The sequence below is a fragment of the Ostrinia furnacalis genome, unplaced genomic scaffold, assembly GCF_004193835.3.
Source record: "Ostrinia furnacalis isolate ACB-3 unplaced genomic scaffold, ASM419383v2 OfSCF0587, whole genome shotgun sequence".
NCBI classification, from domain to species: domain Eukaryota; kingdom Metazoa; phylum Arthropoda; class Insecta; order Lepidoptera; family Crambidae; genus Ostrinia; species Ostrinia furnacalis.
This window is the reverse complement of record NW_021130826.1, coordinates 470636-497495: the sequence shown is the minus strand read 5'-3', so window position 1 is coordinate 497495 and position 26860 is coordinate 470636. Positions and strand designations below refer to the sequence as shown.

The 26860-nt window shown below is 36.6% G+C and overlaps 2 protein-coding genes across 3 annotated transcripts; one reads left to right on the top strand and one right to left on the bottom strand.

The window, feature by feature from the left end:
* Positions 1-230: 230 nt before the first annotated feature.
* Positions 231-11485, bottom strand: Hsc70Cb (heat shock protein 70Cb). Of its 2 annotated transcripts, none has more exons than XM_028322992.1 (15): positions 11195-11485; positions 9683-9923; positions 9448-9589; positions 9062-9198; positions 8827-8981; positions 8236-8438; positions 7454-7572; positions 6103-6249; positions 5537-5654; positions 5098-5429; positions 4416-4529; positions 3519-3728; positions 2786-2928; positions 2483-2651; positions 231-1832 (listed from the first exon to the last, which is right to left on the bottom strand). In XM_028322992.1, exons 1-15 carry the CDS (start codon positions 11308-11310, stop codon positions 1686-1688), a joined length of 2493 nt encoding a protein of 830 aa, XP_028178793.1. In that variant the 5' UTR covers positions 11311-11485; the 3' UTR covers positions 231-1685. The 2 variants fall into 2 exon arrangements, with proteins under 2 accessions (XP_028178793.1, XP_028178794.1); XM_028322993.1 differs by having other exon boundaries at positions 4416-4550; positions 5176-5429; positions 11195-11483.
* A 643-nt stretch (positions 11486-12128) lies between these two features.
* Taldo (transaldolase) lies at positions 12129-14982 on the top strand. The gene is made up of 8 exons (XM_028323016.1): positions 12129-12269; positions 12514-12629; positions 12829-12952; positions 13152-13259; positions 13346-13477; positions 13568-13693; positions 14047-14272; positions 14539-14982. Exons 2-8 carry the CDS (start codon positions 12533-12535, stop codon positions 14722-14724), a joined length of 999 nt encoding a protein of 332 aa, XP_028178817.1. The 5' UTR covers positions 12129-12269; positions 12514-12532; the 3' UTR covers positions 14725-14982.
* The last annotated feature ends 11878 nt before the right edge of the window (positions 14983-26860 follow it).

The following is a 26860-nucleotide window of genomic DNA, read 5'->3' as shown; positions in this document are numbered from 1 at the left end:
TCAATAAATGTAGTTTGAATGTGAACACACACTCACATTGAGAGGTAATAGGTTCGCCTCAACACCAATCAAGATTTCATTACATTCCACATTTCTCTCTCTGCTCAGCTTCTTTCAAAATGTATTGAGTGGGAAAGCGCAGAGGAGAGGTCGGGCGGCCGAGAGCATCTCCTTCTCTCCTCTCCGCTTTGGTGGAAACCGGACCTAATAAATAAAAATGAAAAACGAAATGCATTGTTAAATCATTCATTTACTAAGCTTTTAACATTAAAAATGCGCAAGTAACATATTATTAAAATGGTCGAACCATTTTATTTGTAAATGTACAAAAATAGGCCAAATAAACCTAGTACAATGATTAGAATAAATTTAATGGAATCTGAAAATAAATTCACGCCAGAAGTGGAATCCTTGTTCTTGTAAAGCCCGCGCCACAGAACAGAAATAGCTGAGATTACACGTTATTGAAGATTTTACGATTCTAATAATGTAATTCATATAAATTGTATTGTTAATATTCTATAAATCAATCACACACCAATTTCCAATACTGTGCACTTGCGAAGCCAATAAGATCTATCAGTTCATAATGTAACTGTTTGATAAAAAAAATTGGTAATTATGAAGTAAATAAGTGAAAATGAATTAATATTGCAACAATAATCAGGGAAGTTAAATCATAATTTATTCAAAAATTGCCGGGAATACATGGCACTATTTTTAACGATTTCGTGGGCAGTAGAACTTCGAAACAACAGTATACGCACATACTAGGGTTTTTACCACGGTTAAGGAGGGAAGTCGGTAGTTTGATGTTTGGATCGAATACAACATCTTAAAGAAATCTTAGTTTTAAGCACGAATAAAACATGAAATGAGAATAAATTCCCAGGAAAATAGCATTTAGATCATAAATAGCAGCTAAAGATAAAATGCAGAACATTGAGTACACAATTTTGCAGAAAATATTTAAATGCAGACAAGTATTTAATGAATTTATTTTTCAAATTGCGTAGCTTAGGTACCTCGTTAAGTTACGCAATGTTTTCTCGAAGTTCGATATAATATGTAAATCAAGAGACAAATTTACGGTTTAACAACGCCCTGGAGTAGTAATTAATTTGCTAATAATCCAGTGACTAAATTCAATTGATTTATCACATTTCAGGGAACCTGCGTATTGCAGTAAAATGCACTAAGCATATATACATTTATAAATTTTAACAAAATATGAACACGTTACATACATAATATTGTGTTAAATTAATACTAGTCTGGGTTACGTCAAAATAAGAAATGCGCGACTAATATTTATTCCTATAAATAATCAAGTTATTTCAGCTGGAAATAAAAAGAAAGTAAGGCTGTAACACACGAAATATGACCGGCCATACTGTCATCTGAATTAAAAATAAATATTATCTATATTTTAACAGTGCTCAAAAACGAGCAGACATTTCACATCAAGACTAAATAACAATAAAACAGATGAAATCAATTACAGAATAGTGCAAGTGGGGCAACGTTTCGTGTGAACCACAAACAATATGGGACAACGGCGTGTCGCGCTAACAAACATTGTTCTATCGGCCGCAAGGGGGTACCGTATCGAGTGATGTGCAAAACGAGCATGAGAGTTGACGCTAGTGGTGTAGTTATTAATTATTTAGTCTCATATGTGCGGATCACTCCACGTCCATGTGCTCGGGCGCCGGCGGCTCCGACGGCGCGGCGCCGGGCTGCCCGTCGCCCGCCGTGGGGTTGCTGGGCGGCGGCGTCTTCTCCTTCGGCTTCGGCTTGTTTAGGATAGGGTTCACGGTGTTCTCAAGATTCTGAAATTAAAAGTCGAGTAAGAATGGAATTCCTACAACTGATCCAATCTTCAAGATGCGAGTCAAAAATTAATCTTCGGGACAGTGTGTATAAAAAAGTGACTTTGCCAAATGGTTATAAAACTGGATGATGACTAAGGCTTAATTTAAATATACTATTGCATCATACGCGTATTTCATCAGCGATACACAGCGTAGGAGGAAAAGTTTAAGTAAAATTTTATTTGAGCTGTGATTTTGCAAAAAAGGAAAGAAAACCGCCGTACAACGTCATCCGAAGTTTCGAATGTTGCTATTCCTTTCACGCAAAGCGAGATGCCAGCATGAGACAGTGACTACTTAAACAGCGTTTCGGAACTTTCGGAGCATCCCTAAATCCCTATTGTTAATTATGAAAAATCTGAAACGTTAAAATAACGATAGAGTTGTGGCCAATGAGTTGCTGTCATAGTGACATTGACAATACGTCAATGTCACACGAGAATCAAACGTCAGAATAGAGGGACGCGCGGAGACGACTCCGCGCGCTTTTGTGCTAAGTGATTAATTGTATCTAAAATAAGGCAATATAATGTGAAAGTTGAGTATCCAGTGTTTTATTTATGAGAATAGATCGACCGCCTTTAATACTATAGAACTAGATTGCTTACCTGGCGCTCCTGGCGGATCTGGTGCGTGGTGTGCGGCGGCGGCTGGTGGCGCGGCGCGTGCGCGAGCGCCTGGCGCGCGCTCTCGAGCCAGTTGAGCGCGTTCTTGGACGCCTCCGCCACCTTCTGGATGTCGGCCTCGGCCAAGTGCGCGTACTTCGCGTCGCCCGACCTGCGTAGTAGAATAATGGTCTTTATACCTTCCTTGAAGCGACCGCGCACATGCTACCGAAACTTAGATGCGCATTTGTTTATTTATTACGAAGTAAATTAATATTACGACTTTGATCTCATTCTTTTACTTACTTGTAAAGGTCAACGGCTTTATTAGCTAGTTGAACAGCGAGAGCTAGGTCGTCTAACGCGCCTGGCCGTAGTTCGAATTCGAGGCGCCTCTGTTTTATCGGCTCGCCTTCAGTCCGAAGCTCGGTCAGCTTGTCGCTGTATACCTAAAAAAATACAATGCTATCCATTGGTATTCACATTTACACATAATGTAAAGCTCACTCGCCTTCGTGAATTGCAACTATAACCAAAATCATTACGGTGTGACGTCATGATCTAATAGGATTGGGATTTTCACTATTCACATTGACAACAAGAGAACGGCATACAATCTTCAACTTACTACGCGATCACACGTAAGTCAGATAAACTTTATGGCGGCTCGGAACATCGCACGAGTCACTGCGCAGCACAATATTAGGTATTAGCGGGGCGAAGAAAGCGGTTGAACCTGTCCTCACAGCAAAGGCCCCTCGCCCACGGCGACTTTTTATAGATACTGATACTGTCGCGCGTTTCGTATACGAGTTACTACCGAACGTTAGTAGCATTTGCAACGCGCTACTAACACGCTACAGCATCGCGATTGTATCGATGCCAACGCGTGACCGTGTCAGATTAATTTTGTGCGCTTACTGAATCGTGTTTGCATCGCAACAGAAGCGCGACAGTATCGCGTTTGCATCACTACAAAAAGTCGCCGTGGGCGAGGGGCCTAATATCCGAGCCGCCATTATGTTCGCATCGACTGTACCTGTCTGTTCTGGTCCTCGCCCTCGTCGTAGAGCCACTGCTCCAGCGCGTCGAGCTGGCCGACCAGCTTGCCGCGCTGCTCGTCGGCCACGAAGTCGTGCAGCGTCTCGCCCTCAGACAGCTTGCCGCGTAGCTCGTACACGTACTCTTCCAGCGCGTTGCGCGCGTCCGCACGCTCCTTCTCCTGTCTGTCCTGAGCTTGCATTTTACCCTAAAACATATCATTAAGGTTAACGACGTCAATCACGTGTCACAGAAACTAAAGGGAGATGTGACAAGGGGGCGGGGCCAGTGTCGCAGCAATATGCCCAAAAACAGAACACATTGCTCGCGACAGCAGCGACGTTATATGTGTAAACAGTTTACATTGCTTGCATAGTACTAAAGATTATTCAAACGTCGAGTACTGATACCGCAGTGGACAGTGAGCACATTCAAACTGACAGAATATATTCAATCGGACGTCACTGCGTATGTATAGATGACCCACGCTGAACTGTCCCGCCAAACTCAATGACAGGGGGGCGCTACCATCGTTCAACTTTATGGTTTCCAACATGGCAAAAATCGGAACCAGCGATTCGGTATTGACGGTGGCGCCCCGCTGTCAATGTCATCGATAGGACAGTTCAGTATTTTGGAACTATAGTGGTGCTGTACGTACGTACATTACTTGCAACCTGGTATGCGAACGAATAGTTGCACTCAATGCATGAGTGCATGACACATATTCTGCGCGACGTGTTGTTTTTATTTTGATTACTTTGTGTATGAATTTCTAATGTGACACTGGGTTTCGAACTCAGCGCATTAGTTGGCATCTCTCTAGATCTCTATGACGTCAATATTCCATTGTTTTGGTTTGTAATACTTCTCAAAACTAAATAGTAATAGATACCTCTTGCTCCATATAGCTGTTCAGCTCCTGCTGGGAATATCCATGAGTGCGGGCCTCTATCGGCAATTCCACAGTTTTAACTATAACCTTTTTGGACTTATCTTTGGACTTATCCTTTTTGTCATCGGCATTATCCTGAAAATAAAAGAGAACAGTTCACATCTCAAATGGTCACCGATTTCCCCACCACCGCGATAGCTTGGAAAATATGTATAATAATAAAAGTAATTTATCTTAGCATAAAAGGCACTCTTCATTTCCAAGCACTGCGGTGACCCATTTGCACCTACATGAGACACCACATGCAAGTTTCTTTAATGTTTGTCATTACAGAAACTACATCCTCCAAACTGGTTTGCTTGTCCAATCATAAAAAAACCAATTACTGCAGGATTAACAAAACATGCGTGGACACAGAGACAAGAACTATAAACGAAAATTGGTTCAAAAAGCGAGTAAACAGACTGTTGAAGGCGAGAAAAGTCTCAAGAAAACAAAATGTGCAAATGGGACCTCAAGAAATGAGGATGGGGAACATGGAAGTGTGATATCTGCTGCCGCGGGTTTCGAAAGCAACGCTAGAGAACAAGTAAAGTATCGTGAGATTCAAATATGTAAGTAGCAACTGGTTGTGGCAGCAGACATCACGAGGTCACTCGACACACGCGCTACCGACACATACCCCGCTGAACCACTGGCCTACTCTCTGTGTCCACGACTGTTTTTGTTGCGGCTCGCCCTTCATTTCGTCCTCTCTCACCTCTTGGTTATCGGGCCCGTTTTGAGGTTGCTCTTGGCTGCCGTTGGTCTCCATGGGCGCCTCCTGGCTACTAGTTACGTTCTCATTGGAGTTCTCCATTTCGACATTGTCGTTTTGGGCGGCGTCTTGTTTCTTTTCAACGAGAGACGCGGAAGCGACCGTAATGATTCCGTGAATGTTCACGCGGACTTTGAGCTTCACCTTCTGAGACTCTCCTTCTGCTGTCGGTTGCACATCCTTTATGTGCCACTGACCTGTTATGAACAATGTTACATATTATTATATTTAAGTGTATGTGATGGATGAGATATGACTTTGATAACTACAGGTGATCATGTTAGCAGTAATTAATAAGACTTACCAATAAATGTATCCGGGTATGGTACTTGATCGGAATAATAGGCGCTAACAGTGAAGGGTTCTTTTCTGTAGAATGTAAGCATCTTCGAAAATGGTGCTGCATGGAAAGCAGGGAACACCTAGAAAAGGAAAAAAAAATATAAAGCATTAATTTTTCGTTGTTGTATATTTTGCAAATTACTAATAATAATAATTAGGGAGTGTCTCCGCTGCCGACGCCGGTTTCCAATAATAGAATCGGCGGTGATACCACGCGACATGTGATTGACTTGTTAAATTTACCTGCAAATGTAGCAGTATTGAAGTATGAACGGCAACCGAATCAGCGACCGGCGCCGATTACCAAATGAGCCATCTGTATGTGAATGGCTAAGACTGTAGTCCCAAACTTATTTGAGACGCGCCCCCCGCCTCCAGTCAAGATTATTATATTGGTCGTATCGAGCAGTCTGGAATGCATTTTCTCAGCGGTCGCAGGTTTTTTTTACTAAGTACACAAATGGCCCGCGCCCCCCTTTTAAAGGTCTTTGCTCTGGGGACCAATGCTGTAGTATGATGATATTGTACCTCCATGTCGCCGTCCTCGCCGCGCGCGGCGTCCCAGGCCAGGCGCACGGCGTAGGGCTGCGCGTCCGTCACGCTGAACTCGCGCACGCGCACCGCCGGGCTCAGCATGGCGCACTGCAGCGCGCAGCCCCGCGACACCGACTCGTCCTGCAACGCGACCGGACATAGTACTACCACAGAATAATAATAAGTACTACCAGGCCTGTTCATCTCCGCGAGTTTACATCGAAAACATAACACGCACGATGGCCCACCTACAGCATACCATTCGACAAGGCCTCACATACGAGCGAACATTGACTCACGCACGCGTATTCTTGTGTATGATGGAAGAAAATAAAGAAAATGGTGCACTAAATACTGTGCAGTATTTAACTGTCTAAATAATAATAAAAACACAGAATGTACTTTTTTAAGTTGCCTTAAGACACTGAGAGGTAAACTTCTGTACGTAGTACTTATTATTATTCTGTGGTACTACGTACAGAAGATTTTCTTCGCGAAGGTATTTAAAAAAATGTATGCTTAATGTCGTTAACAATATGGTGTAATTTAGCTTGTCTTAAGAGTCGAGCACCATTTTGTTGACAAACGTCAGTGATCGGTACTGCGCCGAAGCGATAGGGCTGACTTCGGTAAAATGATGTGTGACGTGAGGTGCCAAACTGCGGAAAATGACGGAGGAAATACATGATTAAGCATGAATTATATTTTGTGTTTCTATTATTATTCAGGCAGTTAAAAAATACTGCACAGTATTAATTACACCGCCGTTTTTACATATAGTTTATTGTCTTTACAATGCAAATGGGTGAAGAATACACGTGCGTGCGTCAATACTCGTTCGTGATTGTCCTGTCGAATAAGTATCTCAGGAGGGGTAGTCGCGCGTGTTTTGTTTTCGTTGCAAACTCGCGGAGATGAACAGGCCTGGTACTACTTATGCCGTAATCATCATTCATCAGGAGAATGACTGTCTGATTTATTATCATCATTTCAGCCACAGAACGGCCACTGCTGAACATAGGCCTCCCCCAATGATTTCCGTAAACTTAAGAGCTAAAACGGTAAATAGAGGATTGGCCTATAAGCATCACATGGCTTGGGGAGGCCTGAATAAAATGTTCGCATAATACTCGTCTTTTAAGAATTATCCTGTTAACTACTTCATCATAAACATTGAAATCTGAATAAAAAGCTGTAGCCAAAGTCAGAAGAAATAACTATTGCACCTAATTTGCGACCGTGACTGTTAAATGTTGAAATAAATTAAAGAAAAGGAGTAATGCATACAATGCAATGCTTTGAACATGTAAATTACACAAATAATCTTATTTTTTTATCATCATACCTGGTTCAAAGTAGTAGAAGCTTGCTTTCCAAAAACTTGCTCAATCAATCCTTTCACAGCAGGAATTCTAGTAGATCCACCAACTATCTCCACGGAGTAAATATCCTCAGGTCGGAGCTCTGAAATAGGATTGCATTGTAATTGTTACAGATGGAAATAACTACCTATTACAATGAGCATATTTTTGGCTGCATATAAGGAAAGGACGCGACGTCAGCACTGCGTAAATTCGGCGTTCACTAGTTGCGTCGCGACGACACTAAGGCCTTGTTCAGATATGCGCGATAACCGCGCGTTTTCTGGGCGGTTCTCATAGTCGCGGCACTGAGGTGATAGCCGTGTAGTTACGGATTGATGCTAAATGTACGAGAATTTACCACACGAACCGCGCGTTTACTAGTGTCTGAACGAGGCCTAAGTCAGCGCCGCGTCAAAGTTGCGCTGGCTCGAAAGACACCAGTGTGTGAAGCCTCTAAACTAGTCTTTCCCAAAGTGGGCGATAACGCCCCCTTGTGGGCGCTGCAGGCTTAAAGAGGGGCGGTATGAGACCCAGAAAAAAATCGGGACGTTGTGTAAAGGCTTGGGAGGTGTCATCTTCTAGGAGGACTCTTAGACATCGACTGAGCTCGACTCTTGACTACAAAAATGGGGGGCGCTAAAAATAATTTATTCTCAAAGTGGGCAGTAGACTAAATAAGTTTGGGAACCACTGCAGTTTAAACTATTCGTAACTCTATGTAGACTCCAATCAACAACATGTTAATTCCAAATAGCAAACTTACTAGCATTGTGGAGTATCGCCCGCAAAGTCCTCTCCACCTTGGTGAAGGTGTCGGCACAGATTTGCTCCATCTGCGAGCGCTGCATGTCGCCGGACACGTCGCGCTCCTCCATGAAGCACTCGATGTTGAGCGGCAGGCGCGTGCTGTTCGCAGACATCTGCTTCTTCAACTTCTCCACCTCTTGCAGCAGGCGCAGGTAGGCCCTGAAAACAATTCCTTGGTTAATTTTATCATGAATAGTCATCTTGGGTAACTTTGAACTTCAAAGTGTCAAATGACAGGACACTGTCATTCAGAAATTCTATTTCTGGAATATTTGTTTCTTTTTCCTTCTTTTGCATTAAGTTTCTCTAAAACAGTGGTTCTTAAAGTTGTCTGGGCTACGACTCATCTAATACAAGTTCCCAAACTCGGGACCCACCTAGTATAGGAAATTTCGCCCACTGCCGTTCGGTGGTGTGTCGTTCTACAGGCAGGGCCCAATCAATGTTCGCTTGCGACCCAGTATTGCACCCATAGTTTGGGAAACTCTGCTCTAGAGACAATGAGGATTAATGTGTCACCATAAAATAGAAATCATATAAGTCTTACCTCTGGTTTTTCTTAGGATCCAACTTGTATCTGGACACAAAATCTTGGCAGAAGTATTCAGCAAGAGCACTGTCTATATCTCTGCCTCCACATTGTGAATCTGTCGCAGTGGCCAACACCCGCAATTTCCCTTTATTGAAAGCACATGCAGCTACCTAAAATAAGAGTCAAGATTCAGTACAATGCCTAAGATACAGTATTTTTTGATAGAGTAATTAAAATAATAACTTTTTACCTGCAGTGAGCTATGCCCAAAATCTACAAATACAACATTTCGGGGCTTTTCTTCAAGAGCAGGTAAATCCTGTTTATAAATGCCGTATGTTAAAGCAGTGGCAGTAGTTTCATTCATTAAACGCAATACATTTAATCCTGAAAGAAAATAAAAATATCAGTCAAATATCATTCCATCATAGCATAAAGTGAGCTGAAGTAAACTACATTGATAGTGAATATGTAAAGTTAACAATGAGAAGCTTATTTCTATTGAACTATTGATCTTTTGTAAGTGAATCAAGGTTAAGGTTCATGGACACCTGAAACATTAAAATTTAAGTTTATGTTCATTTTAGTGTTGAAATCTGAACTAAATTAAGGTTTGAATCTAATATAAAGTTTTACCAGCAATAGAAGCAGCATTTAAAAGAGCATTTCTTTCTGCATTTGTGAAGTAACTGGGCACTGATATGACACAGTCATTGATCTGAGTCTGCAGAGCTGTGGTTGCAGTATCTTTCAGCTTTGTAAACAGCATTGCAGTAATCTGAAAGACAGAGACACCATTGTTAGCAATAAACACAAACTACTTTAGATACTTACACAATTATCTAAAAATAATAAGATTTTGATATCTTACTTGTTCAGGACTGAAAACATTGTCTTCTCCAAGATAGTTTACTCTAATCCCAATACCACCATCCGCTCTTTGCTCCACTTTGAATGGGAAGTGCTTTAACTCTTTTTGCACTAGTGGATCTGAAAATTTTCTACCTAATAATCTTTTAAAGCCAAAAACAGTATTTTTCATATTTGTGACCATTTGGTTTTTGGCAGCAACTCCCAATATTCGATTTTTTGGTGAAAATGCAACACATGACCTAAAATGCAAAAATTGGTTATTAATTTGTATTTTAGTATTTTTTTTTCATAAAATTCTGATAATAAGACAATTTTTAAGTTTATTATTTCATAAAATTGAAGCGTAACCCTTAAAAAGCACAACTTTTTTGGCATAAAGATTAGATTATTCTATTCTTACTTTAATTTTGCATTTTTCCTTTATAGGAAACTTTTTTCATTATAGTCTTAGATTAATAAAACCTAGATAGATAGTCAGTGCACGAAAGGTGAGGCAGTTTTTAGGGAGCCGGCAAGGCTTACCCGTAAACGTCACATGAACTGTCAAAGTGAAAAATTGGTAAACACGTCCGACGACTTTTAATTAATTAAGATGGTTTGTGCTGTGAAAGGGTGTCTAAAGACATCAGAAAAACGAAAGAAAGTGACCAGTGTTACATTTCATTTAAGTAAGTATTACGATTCGACGCGTATTTTGCTTGAATTTGGCTTTCAAAAATTAAATACGGGAATGATACCAGTAACAAGAAAATTTATTTCCCAATTGTTCGCCGTACAAATACACTTCCTTTTTTATGAAATCGAGACTTTTAAGTCGATTTATCTTATTGTTATTAGGTAGGTACTTTGAATTCAATAAATAAGTAAGTACATGATGCGTTTTGTTTTTGTTAATTATAAAATAATTAAAAACGTATTAAAAATTTCCCTGCTTTCGGGAAAATCGCCTTCACTGTCTACACTCCCCAACAAAATTGACACTAATGACATAAGATTTTTGCCTCACTCTTGATGATGTGTTTGTATGAAGACTATCCATCTAGGTTTTATTAATCTAAGATTATAGTACTAAGAATGCACTCAAGCAACATTTACCATTATTTACATCATGCTTTATTCAATGTAAAAATAGGTGTTTCTAATAATGTTTATAATTTTTTTCTAGTAACCTTTATAGATTCACATCTTTACAGATACAGATAGATTATCACCATAACCTAGTTTCATTACTCATAAAAATGTAAATAAGTAATGAAAGTACCAAGATCTATTGCAGTACTAGAAGGATTTATGTTAATATAAGTAACAATATTGGTTTCTTTCTCAAATTAAACTTATAATTATTATTGAATATTTGACTAAAAATTGATGAATGACATGCAGTCTTAGTGAAGTACAAAGTGGGCAGTTGATGCCTAGCCTAAAATTCTGGCATCTGGAATTTAACTTAATTAAAGTTGTTTTACGGGTTCGAAGGTTGAGGGCTTGGAGATTATCAAAAAATACTTACGGAGTTCCTCGAAGGCTGTAATCATTGGCTATTGTCTCTATACCACCTGCTTTTGCTACAGCAACATAGCAAGATTCATTTCCAAAATCTATACCAATCACGGACATAGCAGCCATGATGATGGGAAATTTTTGTGAATTTCAGCTCTGGAATTTGTTAAATGTAATTTTCTCACGAAACGCGACAACAACACGTTGCTAGACAATCGCTCAATCAATCGCAATTCGCTTCGCAATCGAACGCCGGCTGCCGCACTCGCTCGTACCCGAATTTTCTAGAACTACTAGTGTTGGGACGTGCTTGCTTTGCAACAAAACAAACTGTCAAATCCATCAATTCCATAGGCAAGTGTTCCAAATATACAAAATAGCCGTTTGTTGAAAAGCCTTGTGAGTGTGTGTGAGTTGTTGTGAGTTTACTAAATTATTCGACTAGTGTGAACTAGTCGAATAATATAGTAAACTCGATTTTAGTACTAAACTACTCACTAAAACCTTAGTCGAATACAGCCGGATCTCCGGCGCGTTTTTTGCCCTAGGTAGGCTGGAGACCCGCCTTACAATTTACAAGTAAATAAATAATGGTTTCGAAAAAATTACTCGACTATAGTGCGAACAAGGCTGTAACCTACTCGACTAATTTATTTTAGTTGTTATTTTGTAGATTGTACTAAATTACTCGATTAATGCGAACAAGAAATAGACAAGTGGCAAAATGTGACAGTTTTAATGTCGAAAGACGGCCGAAATGCCGTTTTTTGTATGGATTTACATCGCATCGTGATCGATTTTCGATTCGTTAAAAAAGTTCTTTTAGATCTACAGAAGGCCATAGACATAGAGTATAGTACACATAAACCAAAAGGAACATAGACAGCAAATGAAAAAAAAAATCACTGACAGTTCTTTCTTTGGCATTGACAGCAGACAAGATAAAATGACATTGACATGTGATTTGTGTGTGTGAGCGAAGGAGCGAAGGTTATCAAGTGTTTTTTGTTGTTACAGTTTCCCTATTTCTCCTAACATATTAAAGTTAGGTATTTGCCGGATTAAACCTTATAAAACAGAAACAGGTAAGACTGATCACCAGCAATTTATATGTATCAAAACCTTCGATCTTCCAAAAGGCACAATTATTATTGTACTAAGTTTTTAACAGTAGAGGTTATCATAGCGGCATGACGGTAACTTTATGTTTGCTTACGTTTCAAGAGGTCACCTTCAGGAGCTTGATACTTGCCGTGACGAGTTACTTACCCAACTATTGTGTTCGCGCTCCGTTTGTCATACGGAATTTTAATTTATAATACCTTTCAGCTGTACGAAGTTGGTTAGTATGAGTGGTGAACCTCAAGCGAAACGGACCAAAATGAGCGCTCTCGATCACTTAAAGCAATATTCGGTCGTGGTGGCCGACACTGGGGACTTTGAAGGTATGTAGGTATCTAATCTAATAAATCTTCAGGTCAAGATAAAGTACTGTTTGATATCATTTATAAGAAAAAAATCTTAGTACCAACTTGAAATTACTTAGGTAAGACTTTCTTGACCTTGCAATGTACCTCTGAACTTGTGGGCCAATCTTTAAAAATAAATTATAGGTTGACTGATTTTCATTTTTTTTTGTTAAAGCTATGAAAGCATACAAGCCCACTGATGCTACTACCAATCCTAGTCTGATATTATCTGCTGCTGGTATGGAACAATATCAGCATTTGCTTGATAAGGCCATCAAGTATGGAAAGGACACTGGAAGGTATTCAATTATATTGTTTTAATAATAATGTAATATCTGTTTAAATGTCTGAGACATGTAATAAGGCTTCTAATGAGCTATGAAAATATCCAAGCTTGTCTAAAAACAGATGTTATGGTTTATTTATAGTTCAAATTCTGAAGTCTCAAATAGGCTAGTTAGTTTTACATAATTATATTTTTGCATATTATTATTGCAGTACTGTAGAGGAGCAGGTTGCTGAAACTTTAGACATGCTCAGTGTGTTATTTGGTTGTGAAATACTCAAGATTATTCCCGGAAGAGTATCAGTTGAAGTTGACGCAAGGTAATATGATTATCTAAATGCATTTAATATAATTATTTTAATGTGTTATTTGTATTTATTTTATTAGGTATTATTTTCATTTACAGAATCTCTTTCAATAAAGATGCCAGTATTGCTAAAGCTATTAAATTAATTAATATGTTTGCTGAGTATGGAGTGAAAAAGGAAAGGATTCTCATTAAACTAGCTTCAACCTGGGAAGGTATCCAAGCAGCAAAGTGAGTAATATAAATTGTAGATTATTGTATTTGTGAGATTAAATCCAATGAAAATTAAATATGTGTAATTTGAAATTTCTTTCTCTGCAGGGAACTTGAGAAAAAGCATGGGATTCACTGCAACTTGACATTGCTGTTTTCATTGTACCAAGCAATTGCCTGTGCAGAGGCTAATGTAACCCTCATTTCACCATTTGTTGGACGCATCTTGGATTGGTATGTGATAATTTGTTTTAGTAAATATTTTTTCTTTCTAAGTACATAAACTGTATACTTATGTAATGTAATAAATTAACAATTACACTACTGCAAAACAACAGCAAATTAGCCCTGTATTACCTCAAGCTTGACTGGTAGATAATGCTGTGATGCATTAAGTCCGCAATTTGTAATTTATTCCTTGAATTAATATAAATAAATGAGTGAAAAATTTACAGCATTCAATGCATGAATGATAATGTGCAATTCTGTTACAAAATTAGACTGATTGTTGTCAAGTATTTCAAGCTATATCACAGTCATGCTCAATAACAAATATTCTAGAAACTTAATGTTATTATAACTTTTAGGTATGTTGAACATACAAAAAAAACTTATGAAGCGAAAGAAGATCCAGGTGTGCTGTCCGTTACACGTATTTATAATTATTACAAGAAGTTCGGATACAAGACGCAAGTGATGGGCGCGTCGTTCCGAAACACTGGCGAAATCCAGGAGCTTGCGGGCAGCGACTTACTTACGATCAGTCCTAAGCTTCTGCAGGAGCTTGCCAGTAGTGATCAACCATTGAAGAGGGTTGGTAGTTTTTTACTTTATACGTTTTATCAATTCTATTCAAATAAATATAAGAAACTAACGGCCGCCCGCGACTTTGTACGCGTGGATCCCGTTTTACCCCGTTTTTACGTTCTAAAAGGAACCCCCATGCAAAATTTGAGACTCCTAGCACTTGTAGTTTCTGAGATTTCGTGATGAGTGAGTCAACCAATGACCTTTCGCTTTTATACAATAGATTTTATTGTGTAAAAAAATACAGAATTTTAACAATTACATATTTTCAGGTGTTAGACCCTAAAGTGGCTGCTGAGAGCGACATTGAAAAAATCTCGCTTACTGAGGCCGATTTCCGCTGGCACCTGAATGAAGACCAGATGGCTACTGATAAACTCTCCGACGGTATCAGAAAGTTCGCTGCTGACACCAGAAAATTGGAATCCCTTATTAAAAGTCTTCTTGCTAAGAAGTAATACCTAACCTACTTTATAAAGTAGATGAAAGGCACAAAACTAGAATTAAGTAAAAGCAAAATTATATTCTGCTGGAGAGCAGTTTTTTTATAAAAATTTACACTTTTATGTCATTTAATGACACTTTTACTATTAGTGATTGCCTACGCTACAGTACAACGAAAGGAAATTGACGCAATTTTAAAAGTAAGCGCGTTTTCCTGTCTGGGACCATTAAAATGCATTTCTTGTGTTTTTACATATTTTGAGTTTTTTTATTGTTGGGAAGTGGAATAATATTGTTAATAAAGAAGATCAAACTTATGCAGTGTTTAATTCCAAGACACACTTCTAAATAAAAACACTTGATATTAAGGTCTTGAAAACCGAGTTAGTCTTTAATTTGCAATTAGATTTTCGGTAGATAAAATGTATGCTATTTGACTAGAGGTGTTTTATCTTATTAGTAGTTACAAGTTTACTAATAGCTGGGAGAAATATACAAGTAAAGATATCCTTTTAATTACAAACTCTCCAGATGGCAAAATGTTACTTAGCTACGTTATCGCCTCGCGACTTGTAGGCCTAGGGACTAATTTGTTTAAGCTTATGTTTATTTATTGATCCCTTCATCCCCCGATCGATTTTTCTCGAAAGCACGGCGCTTGTAGGAGATCCAGGTCATCTAGCAGAATGTTTATCTCGAGCAAGTGCTGTAGATAAGGTAGGAATAACCCTCCTGGCGCAAGCGGTAAAACGTTCGAGAATATAATCACTGGGAAGTCCTATAATTTGAGTTTCAGAGCAGCACCTTTGATCATTTCCTGATCCTAGATGAACTTTTCCGACATTATACCCTGGCATTCCATTGTAATCTACGGTCTGTCTACATAAGAATCTACTAATACACCTATTTAACTAATTATCACACTGTGTTAATCACACACTCATCATGAAATAATATCATGTCATGAGGTTACTTCACATCGGTTTGCGCTGCAATGGCTACCTGTTCTTTTACAGCGAAATTCCAGAATTCTCGCAACACTTTTTTTACCTTATGTATGCGATACCTCTATAAAGGAGAATCCTTATTACCTTAATCGTAGTATTCATTTCTCAGTTCAAACAGCGCCCAAGTCCGTTTTTTCAACACAACGTCCTTCTTCTACCCTTTCTACCGCACTGGTTTCCTCTCTAACTCATTTCTTTCGGACAGGGGCAGTCTTCCGTAGAACATTTGGCAGTATTTAGGTACTTATTTATGCTTGTTTTCAAATACGTACGCAAACATTTTCTTGAACGTATCCCTTCATCTTGATATCTCTCAGTCCTATAAGATCCACATTATGTAAATTATATGTACATATGTATTTATATTAATTGTATACCTCTAAATCCTCCATATTTATGCACCGCGTAGCGTAGGGGAACCTGTTGTACTTAGGCCAGTTTTTCGAATTTTGATGTTTTGAAAAATAATGGTGATAGTTAAACTTATCTAGTGCAGTTATATTTAAAGATCATTTAATTAACTACATAATTCATTCATAAAATTGTGTATAATTTTAAAAATTTGGGCATACTAGCTGCTAGAAAAAAAAAGGGAAAACTGTCCTAGGTACAACAAACCAGATGTACCTTGGACCGTGTACGTTGTACCTATTTAAATTTAAATAAATGCTTATATTCGCTTCAATTTGTTAATTTTCTGTTAAATTATTATTTGAAATACCAATTATTACAGTTATTAGCAACAATATCTAAGTAAAAGTATTTTTTTAAAAAAGATCCTCATTCATATTTTTTGTACTATTTATTTTTCACAATTTTTTGGCAACAAATCATAAGTTTAAGCCGGCTCTCCAGTCCATGTTTAGCCTTACACAATCAACAAAAATATGACAATATTCAACATTTTTTCTAGAAAATTTTGTTGAATGTTGATATGTGGGTCATTGTCAAATTTTGCGCAGGTAAACGTGTCCCTCAACATTTTTTATTTTTTTGTTAGTAATAATGTCAAAATCCTTTACGAATTATGTATTAAATACAAAATACATCGCATTAGCGAACATCCATTATTGGAATAACGACTCAAGTTTCAATATTTTTAATTTTTTTTAAAGTAACAGAGTGGTCATTATTGGTAACAGAAAGGTTTTCCTTACAAATTGTACCTGTCCCATGTAGCATTACGTTACAATAAACATCAAATAATTGCATTTTCTACTATAGTAACCTTCTTAAAAAAAATTATCATCGTAAACAGAGTATTATAAATATTCAATAAAATATGTTTTAAAATCAGTCAGTATAAAATGTACTTTTTAAATAATTTTCTAAACTTTGTCCCACGTACTATCTGGAACCACCTGGACCACTATGTTACTAACTAATTCACGACTCAAAATGGAAATGGCGGTATTTTGGATATTGTTTAATCTTGGGTGGGATGTCTGCATTCGTCGTGGGAGTTCGTTAGATCGGGAGGAGAGGTAAGTCGCTTNAACTAATCTTACTTTACTATGCAGCCTAAACAAATGAGAAGATCCTGGAAATATTAATTAATTCTAGAATACACAGGATAATTACAAATTTCTGCTAGAAATCTAAATTCACGCAACCGTAACTGCAAATAATTACCTACCTACTAATAATAAGGTGAATGAATAGTTCCAATAAATCATATCAATTTGTCTATACTTGTTTTATGACCGTTATTAGATAATGGAACTTGAAGAATAATAATATGCAGTAATTATTTAAGTAGAGGAGACCGAGGTGAGTTGTAACAGAGGAGAGTTGTGACGATGTTGATTTTTTTGAATTTATTAGCTACTAGCGCGCAGTGTGCGTTTATTGGTTCAAGTCTGGAGGTTTCTAAAAATTGGCAATAAATAATAATAAAATAAATAAGCTCTCGCTGGATGGTTGGCTCAAGGGTCAGATACAAAAGGCGGTGATCCTCAGCACGGCACGCATTGTCCGGAGGTTCCTCAGCCTGTGACCCTGACCACCGGTAGCTTGGGCCCTGCATTTTTATTTTTAAAAATTTACATTGTAATTTTTTTCTTAAATTATGAAAGAAAAGTGAATAAATAAATAAATAATAAACAAAATCTTTGGACAATTTCACACAGCGCCAGCTAGCCCCAAAGTAAGCAACTTATATTATTAAAGTTAATAGGTTTCCAAAAATCAGCAATGTCACAACTCTCCTCGGTCTCCTTTACTGAACGAAAATGTTTGACAGAGGATTTAAGAGTTACTGAAAACGAGCGCACAGAAATGTCACACTAACATTTGTGCCTGACTGGAACGAGTCACTGAAGAATCTAGAGTTGTAATCTGAAAGGTTACCACCAGGCTAGGCGGCTGACTGTAGGTAATTGTATTACAATGAGTTATTTCCTCGAAACAGAAGCTCTGAGCGTAATAACTGCTTATAACTTATTACGTACTAGTAAATAATATTTCCACCAAATCTACTTCATAGATGTTTGTATGTTTGTGAATAAATATTTTACATACAGTGTGAGTCACGTTAAAGTGTACATATGAAATTAGATAAAACTAGACCTATTTTTATCGACAAAAAAGAGGTCAAAAAATTTTTGAGATTTTTTTTTTAATTTTTTATCGAATTTATTTTCTTCCTATTACTTATTGTAAAGAAAACGTAATAACTTTTAAACTCAGCGGTATATCCTGATAAAATAAAAACAGTAATAATGCTAAAAAACAGGCAATATTAAAAAAATACATAAAATACACAAAAAAGGCCTAAAAATAATAAAAAATGATACTTTTTGAAAAAAATCTGCTTAAAAATTCGTGTTTTTTTGGTTATTTGATAATTTTTTCCAAAAAATGCCCCTATAACTGGTGGTTTTTATTACTTTGTATTATTTTATATCGTATTACCTTTGTAAGACCAAAAATCGCATGTCTTTATCCCTATCACAACGTTTGCAATGATTGTTTGAACTAAGCCTCTCCGGGCGCGCCATTCAACGCTTCGTTAACAACGAAAATGAAAATGGCTCTAGATTTGTAATTTTGATAAAAACAAGTTAGATTGCAAATAAAAACAAAAGATTGAAAATAATACAAAGTAATAAAAACCACCTGTTATAGGGGCATTTTTTTGAGAAATTTATCAAATAACCAAAAAAATACGAATTTTTTAGCAGATTTTTTTCAAAAAGTCTAATTTTTTATTATTTGTTGGCATTTTCTGGGTATTTTATGTATTTTTTCAGTATCGCCTGTTATTTAGCATTATTAATGTTTTTATTTTATCAGGATATACCCCTTAGTTTAAAAGTTATTACGTTTTCTTTACAATAAGTAATTGGAAGAAAAAAAATTCTATAAAAAATAAAAAAAAAAATAAAAAAAAATTTGACCTCTTTTTTGTCGATAAAAATAGATCTAGTTTTATCTATTTTCATATGTACTCTTTAACGTGACTCACACTGTATACTTGCAATACTTTTATCTCAGCTGGCATAGCGTAGAAGTTTTCTGTCGAAAATACTTATGTTAATACGAGTACATCAACTCTTTCTACAACAGCTAGGTCTAGTTTAGGTCTCAAGTAGACAAAGATAGAAATAATACTCTGATACTTATTTAAAATAATTAACTTTAACAATAAAATCATCAATAAAGTTAGCAAAATCGAGTCCCAATGGTTTTGTTTCGTTAAACTCAAATTAATGCATGTGAAACTGGTGCAAAAATGCTACTTAATATGTATAAATAAAAGCAGAGAAAATAGTCTTCACCCACTCATACAGAAAATATTGTGTTTAATGGCAAAGGTAGAGCCAAGGTTAACCTTTTATAAACCACATTTTTAACATTACATATAAACAACATTTCAAAGAAGAAACAGCCTATAGTAGTACCTTTCTAAAATTAATTTGTGTTCCAGATACTTCATAGCATAAGGGCCTATATCACAATACCCAATTTAGGTAACAAAACAAAAAAGTGGCGAAGCTCCCGGCAGGTTCTAGGAACAAAGGTTCTGCTAATTTATCATAGTATTGGTATTGTTTGTAGTTACAAAAATTTTTGGATGAAATGCCCTAATACGATAAACCTGATATTCTTGGCAAAGAAGATTAATTTTGGCATAGTCTAAATCATAATTGACTACACACTTTGTTGTGTATTATAACATTTCACATTTTTATATGAGACGTAATTATTTGCATTAAGAAAAATTCTAATTTGAAAACTTTAATTCAGCAACGAGTGTTAGAAGTCACTTGATTTGAATTCATCTAGTGGAAATCAAGGATATTGTCTGAATAAGTAAAATATAACAAGAATCATGAGTCAGACACAAAAAGCAAAGGATTGCCTTTGACATATTTACTTTTAATTCACGTTCCACAAATCCGTAATGGAAAATTCAGTATTTATTCATTTTTATTACTGAAAAAAGCCCTTGTTCTTCTGAAATAAAACCGAATGGTGCATACATTTGTTCCTAGATGTCATTATCATGTTAGCCATCCATCATGCAGATGATCTTATTGTTATTTTTGTTTGCTACTCAGCTTCCTATGTTTTTCTAAAAGCCTTCTCATTCTCGTTCAATTACGAGTAACACTCCGAACAAAATCTACTCCTACCACGCAGCTTAAGAGCTTTTATCATGGACTGACGATGATACAATATGTACGTTGCACCTTAGGGAAGCGCTGGACGCAGGCCGCTACCAATCGATCAACATGGAGAGCATTGGGGGAGGCCTATGTATGTTAAGCAGTGGACGTCCTATGGCTGAAATGATGATCTTAATTTTTTAAGAAGTATGATGTCCTGATTAATGAGCATTTAAGGAAAGTATTGAAAAAAGCAGCTTGTCAACTGGACAATTTGCTACTGAAATAATACCTACTTATCGTCCATACTTCAGGCCTGCAGAACCCAAAAAAATACAGAAAACAACGGGTCCAGTGATAATGCTGACATCGCGTGACCAGGAACGAATGGCAACGTAACAGGCGGCTAATGGAACGGGAATCATCACGTTTTTACCTATCATTCTTAGAGGAATCGGTGATATGATAATACAATTCGGCGTAATGTGTTTCTGATTATCTACATTTTTGGGTTAAAAAATACTTCTCTAATATCCAGTAAGTTTTGAAATAATTAAGAAGACAATAGTTGAATAGTTGAATTCTTTGAATAAACTTTGGACAGGTTTTCATTCCTAGTTTTCTAGTCTGCCAAAAGGCATTTTTTCTATTGCAGCTTCAACACGAGTTGGCTGCGCTATATTTGTGAAGGAAAAAAATGAGATTACAAAAAGTTTGTGTACAACTTTTTCATTCATCTTTCGTTCTGTCGTAGAATTTCCCTAAAGGTATTGGATTCTACCCTACTGTTTAATCTAAAATGTAACATGTCGCTGCTGTTGTTTGCATAAGTGAAGGTAAGCGAAAAGCGATGCTTCGGAAGTTTCTAATATAGGCTTTCTTTAATGAATATTCATTGCTTCATTTGCTTAAAGAACAAACATACATCATGACGACGAGCGCGTCTTAGTAATATATATACCCTCTTGAACTTCGCGAATCATATAAATAAAGATTCCGAAAATATTTCGTACACTTGGAATGTTACATTACAATGCCTACGTTAATTTATTCGTTCCCTTTATACAAGAGGTAAGAACACGAGTTAACCAAATTTTTTTGTAGCTTTCAACTCCATCTCAAGGATATAAGAAAGGTTCTAATGCGAACTTTTAGCGACATTGAATTTAAGGGTTAAACCATACCGAATGGTTTTAACTACATCGCGGCATTGCAAAGTGTATATTATCGCTTGTTTTGCCAAAATAACATTCAGCCGGGCTAGGATAAAATCTTATCGATGATTTTAGACGACAAATGTATGGGCTTATCACGTAAAATCGATAAAATGGCGCGATAAAAACATATCACAGCGCGCATCCTAGGCTTACTGCATTGTCTGTTACATCTCTCTAGATCATTGATTTATTATGGTAGCATAAGCGAAACTCGCCAAAGTTTGAACAATCCGAATTCCAGATATTATTATACAAGATTTTACCTATGCTGAATTGCAAACATCGCATTTGTAAGACTGTTGTTTGCCGCACATAAATACCTCTACTTTACTGATAATCAGCAAATTTTAATTTATTCATATTAAATTGGTTTCATGCAAGGGTGTTTAAGTATGAAAATACAAATACGGGAGAAATATTGTTACACGAAAGCTTACCTAGCCATTTCCAAGTTAGCGATCGAACGTTACGGCTCATTATAGGGCTTGTTATGTGACCGGTTTTATGCAACAATGGCTATAAAATAATTTCGTGCTTTAAAATATTTTAAATTATGCTTGTTTGGTCGTTACGATGAATATTTATTGCACCTATAAAATCGTTGGGCGGTTATGATTTGTAAAACGTCCACTGATTTTGCACGAATAAATATGTCATAGTTTTATTGTAAGTATTGATGTTTTATAACTTTTCCTCTGATAGTGATCACTAAATTATTCATTCTATTTTTTGGGTTAAAATAAACTTTTCCTAACGACAAAAATACTGTGTTATACTATCTAATTTTATGACTTCAATCTAATTTTATGCATAGAATACCTAGTGATTTATCATATTGAACGTAACAGAATTGACTATTTCAGTTTCGTTAGCCTAATGTCAAAGTTTAGCTATTAGATACCTATCATGCCTCTAATATCCGTTTCGAGTCCAGAAATTTAGTGCGAGAAATGTCAGAAATAGACCGTGGCTGGATATTGTACAGTTATGCAGTTTAAATTCGTATAAAGCTGTCACCATATTGTATAACGCCATTAGAAAGCAAGTGTGCGCTGAAGCGTTGACCCTTGATTCGGTCTCGATAAGACCCGAAAATACTTTGTCGACCACTATACCGACGAAATTGGGTCGTATAAATAAATAATTTTACGATGTTACCCTCACAACTAACAGNGTAGGTACTCGTACACACACTTAAAAACTGTTTAGAAGCTCACTTAGACACACGAATATCGTCAGCCTAACTTTCAAACTGCTCAGGTATGTCCCTTTTTGCAAACTTTACAGTAGGAAATAACTGTTTATTTTTCATAGTTATGGTACTAATTAAAGTATAATGATGTCTAATTGAAATATAATCATTCATCGCAATTTTTTTCGATCTGCGTAAATTAAAATCGAGTTAACATTCCCGTAGGCAGTTATGTTAGAATTGGCAGCGCTTCGCATCTGTATTCTGAGCGCACTTTGGTATCGGGCAGAAGCGCGGGCGCGCGGCGTGAGGCGCGTTGTCTCGCTCTAATGCTCAAGGTCGTTCGGCCATGTAATCGCCTTAACGACCTGCCCTTAAAATTGTATAAAACTCGTAAAAACCAAAAGTACATAGCACTCCGTTTTATTGGACAGTATTTTAATGTTATGATAATACAGATCATTTTCGCGTAATTGCTTTCCGCAACTAGATAGTGAGAGGTGATGTTTATGGTTTAGGAGATAATGTTATAGCAGGTAAACAAGAAGTAATAATAAACTCTTTGCTTTACAAGAAGGCTATGAATTATAAATATTGAAGAATTACACGGAAGAAATAAAACAAAAATTGTAGATTGTGTTGAGAGTGACAATTATGAGTTTAAATTTGACCAACTACTGGTAAGTATGTCCATAAATACACAGCAAAAGTTGGCATCATCATAATTAGTGGTAAGTAAGCCTACTTATTTTATTTAAACTTGGCTTACATAATAAGTAAAGAGCATTTTTTAAATTCAAATGATTTATGTCTCATCGACTAAATACTGGGCTAGGATTTGTCTATAATAATTTACAATTACATTATAAATTATGAAGCTCTTTACGCGGCGAGGCTGGCAAATTGCCCTATCATACACTCCTGTTGTTGGGCCAAGTTGCGAACTTTGCCCGCGGACTGATGGCCCAACTTGCACAAAGAGTTGCTCGTTTGCTACTCAACACATTCAAAGGATATTTCAATTATGCCATCTTACAAACTTATGCGTATTGGTGAACCGCAAAGGTACAAAGTTTCGGCCTGAATGAAGTAAGGTTTCAGCTATACAGCAAAAGTATTAATATTTATTACATCTTTTCCCTTTAACTACCAGTAGTCTTAGCCAAATGCCATTTAGCGATTGTAGGATTAGATTTTTGAGAATGTAGTCGTAAAATGTCGAGTTTAAGTTAAAGACAGTTGGCGCCAACTGACAACTTATCATAAAATTATGTCATCTTTTCAAATATCACATTAAAATCTTGCCAAAAGCTACTTAACGCACGAACGCAATATTGAAGTAAGTACTAAATAAATACATGCTTATTTGATTTGAGCTAATGATACACATTAATCGAACTTACATGTGCCATAAATATGGGTTAACAAAAACTTCGTACCGTATCAGTAATAGAATAATAATTTCGGTATAATTCACGTTTAATTACGTCTCTAACTACAAAATAATAAGAAATGCTCGCGTGCACAATAGTCATTCACGCTTGCCGAAGTACCTAATTATTTTTAGCCCCCAGATTTCATGACTTTCATGCTTACTGTAAACTTGCCTTGTAATTTTGGGGCTACTCGTAACATCATGTGTGTTTGTGTTTTCATTACTGTAATAGTTAGGTTTAGCAGTGTAGTGCGTGCTCTACCAGCATTAGCGACAGCGCACACTAGGCGACAAGTCGCAGCGTCTAATCACCTCGTCTGTCGCCCAGTGTGCGCTGTCGCTTATTGTAGCTGTTGGCTATAGCTTAGTTAGTAATTAAAAACATATATGTTCGAGTTATAACAACTAAGGTCACACTAGTGTCTTAATAATTTTATGATTTACTTTGGTGTCTGATATGCCTCAATTAGTCCAGCCAATTTAAAACTCTTCAAATAATTAAAGCCTAAAATGATTACATTAAACTGGGGAACAACACACAATGTAAAAAGTTATGTAACATAGTTTGGAACAAAATTCAGTCTGAATGGATCCGAACTTACAACTCTATAAACTCTATAATAATTAAATTCCATTATTTAATACTTAATTATTTAAGCTATTTCAACCAGCACAAGAACATAATTTCATAATCATTTTATTAAAGTTAAAAGATTTTTATTAGACTGGTACTTAGTGATATTTTGCCAAACCAATACAATCAGCACGTGAAAAGGTAAAATTTCATCTTTTTATCAAAAATATTGGTTGTTTTTAATGTATTCACGGTTATTATTAAAATAACGGTTGGTATTTGAAAATGTCAATTGAAAAGGCGTCTTTGCTCGGCAACTTTTGTTATTGTTCCGTTTATTTTGGAGATACCGAACTTTTGTCTTGTTAAATGTTAAGGCTATAAATCAAAATTCAGACTGGGCTGAAGTAATCTCTTGAAACTGTATTAATTGTACAATTTATCAGAAGCATTCGCCTTGATGTTTATACAAATTGATTCAGAATTAACCAGAAGGTATTTAAATGTTATACGCGTAGGTACTCAGATCTACTACATATTTTAATAGCCAATATCTTTAATCTGACTTTAACCGTAAGTAGTTCTTGCAACATCGTTAGAATTCCATTAATGCCCTCAAAATATCATTTCAATATTGGATCACTTTGTACCATTCAGGAAGGCCAAAAAATAAAAGCATTCAATTGAACAGTGTTCGGGCCGTCTTCATAACTACGTCTGTTAATACGATATAGGTACAGTCCTAAGGCTGAGTTGGAGCAGTTATCGTCTCGGGACTCATAAAAAGAGATTGCTTCCACTCTGGCGACGTTTTATTGACTTATTAACATCGATATCAGATCGTAACACTTGATTCTTTGATCTTCGTCAAACATTTGCCCAATGTGTTACACTTTGACCGGCGAATTTTTCGGACTCCCCCAGGATTTCGTAGACAATAATCGACTGGGAATAAAATTCGATGATACGAGTTTGTTCTAAGCTATGAGTCATTATGGGAATGCTTGTTAACTTCTGTGTGCAATGAGTAAGTTTGCTGAAACCACCAATAAGATTTTCTTTCAGAAGAATATTTGAAATAAAAAGAAGGGAAAATGTTAAAGAATATTGAATTAAGTATATCAATAAGTAGTATGGCTTGTGACTTAACAATAAACGCATGAAAACCTTATAGATTAAATAATAATAAACATTTAAAGTAGTTTTATTCGATGACTCCGTTATTTTCATGCTGAAACATAGCTGTATTTAAGTTATCACCGTTGCCAATCCGGAAACGTAAACAAAGAGAGTTTTACATTTATATTGTGAAAATAATTTGAATAAATAAAACGCAGTTATCACAAATACCGTTCGATCAAATACACTGATTGTACTGGCTATAGAGCAAACCAGAATTGCAGCATAGTAGATCCCAATGATTTTTTGTCAATTAAATTATTACGCTTTGTTGGTCGCGTAGCAATCATACAATTTTAAATAAAGCATTTTGCCGTCACCAGTAACAAATTGCTGGCAAATTAGAGACAAATACATAATTTAATTAATTGCCAGGCTTATTGTTATGTGATTTTCTTTGTCCTGATTTGCTCTTTTATATCGTTGATTGCATGGTGTGTTAATTCGTAATATGTATTTCCATATTTACATTACAGAATTTGGATTTAAAAGTTCAAAATTCACTCCTATGCGAATTCGAACTTATCACCACAGCTGATATTATGTTATTATGCAATCTATTACAATTTGCAAACCAGCCGTCAGATAATAAGATTACAAGCACATAGTAATGATTGTAAACAAAACTTAATAAACGATTAGCTTGGTCCCCCAGCGACTCATTAGTGCATCACCAAACAATTGCTGGTAGTGAATTGTATCTCATTTCACTGGTACATACTTGGCTGGAGAAAAGAGTCAAAGTACACGATGCGTTGCGGCGGCGATGCGACGCCGTAGCGGTGTCGCTGCGTCTCTTACATAGAAATATCTGTGGAGGTCACACGAGCGCTGCGGCGGCGCCGCGTCGTGCGATACGGCAAAATCTTTGTGGTGCTGCGGCGCATCGCATCGTGTAGGTACTTTAGTTCGCAGTGTCAAAATAAGATTAACTTC

Excerpts from the sequence above, each read along its gene's own strand:
- Taldo (XM_028323016.1), top strand. The coding sequence starts at position 12,533 with ATGAGTGGTGAACCTCAAGCGAAACGGACCAAAATGAGCGCTCTCGAT. Across the intron at positions 12,630-12,828 it reads CGACACTGGGGACTTTGAAG|CTATGAAAGCATACAAGCCC; the intron begins GTATGTAGGTAT and ends TTTTTGTTAAAG. Across the intron at positions 12,953-13,151 it reads TATGGAAAGGACACTGGAAG|TACTGTAGAGGAGCAGGTTG; the intron begins GTATTCAATTAT and ends TTATTATTGCAG.
- Hsc70Cb (XM_028322992.1), bottom strand. The coding sequence starts at position 11,310 with ATGGCTGCTATGTCCGTGATTGGTATAGATTTTGGAAATGAATCTTGC. Across the intron at positions 7,573-8,235 it reads GGCGATACTCCACAATGCTA|AGCTCCGACCTGAGGATATT; the intron begins GTAAGTTTGCTA and ends ATCCTATTTCAG. Across the intron at positions 2,929-3,518 it reads GCGAGGACCAGAACAGACAG|GTATACAGCGACAAGCTGAC; the intron begins GTACAGTCGATG and ends GTATTTTTTTAG.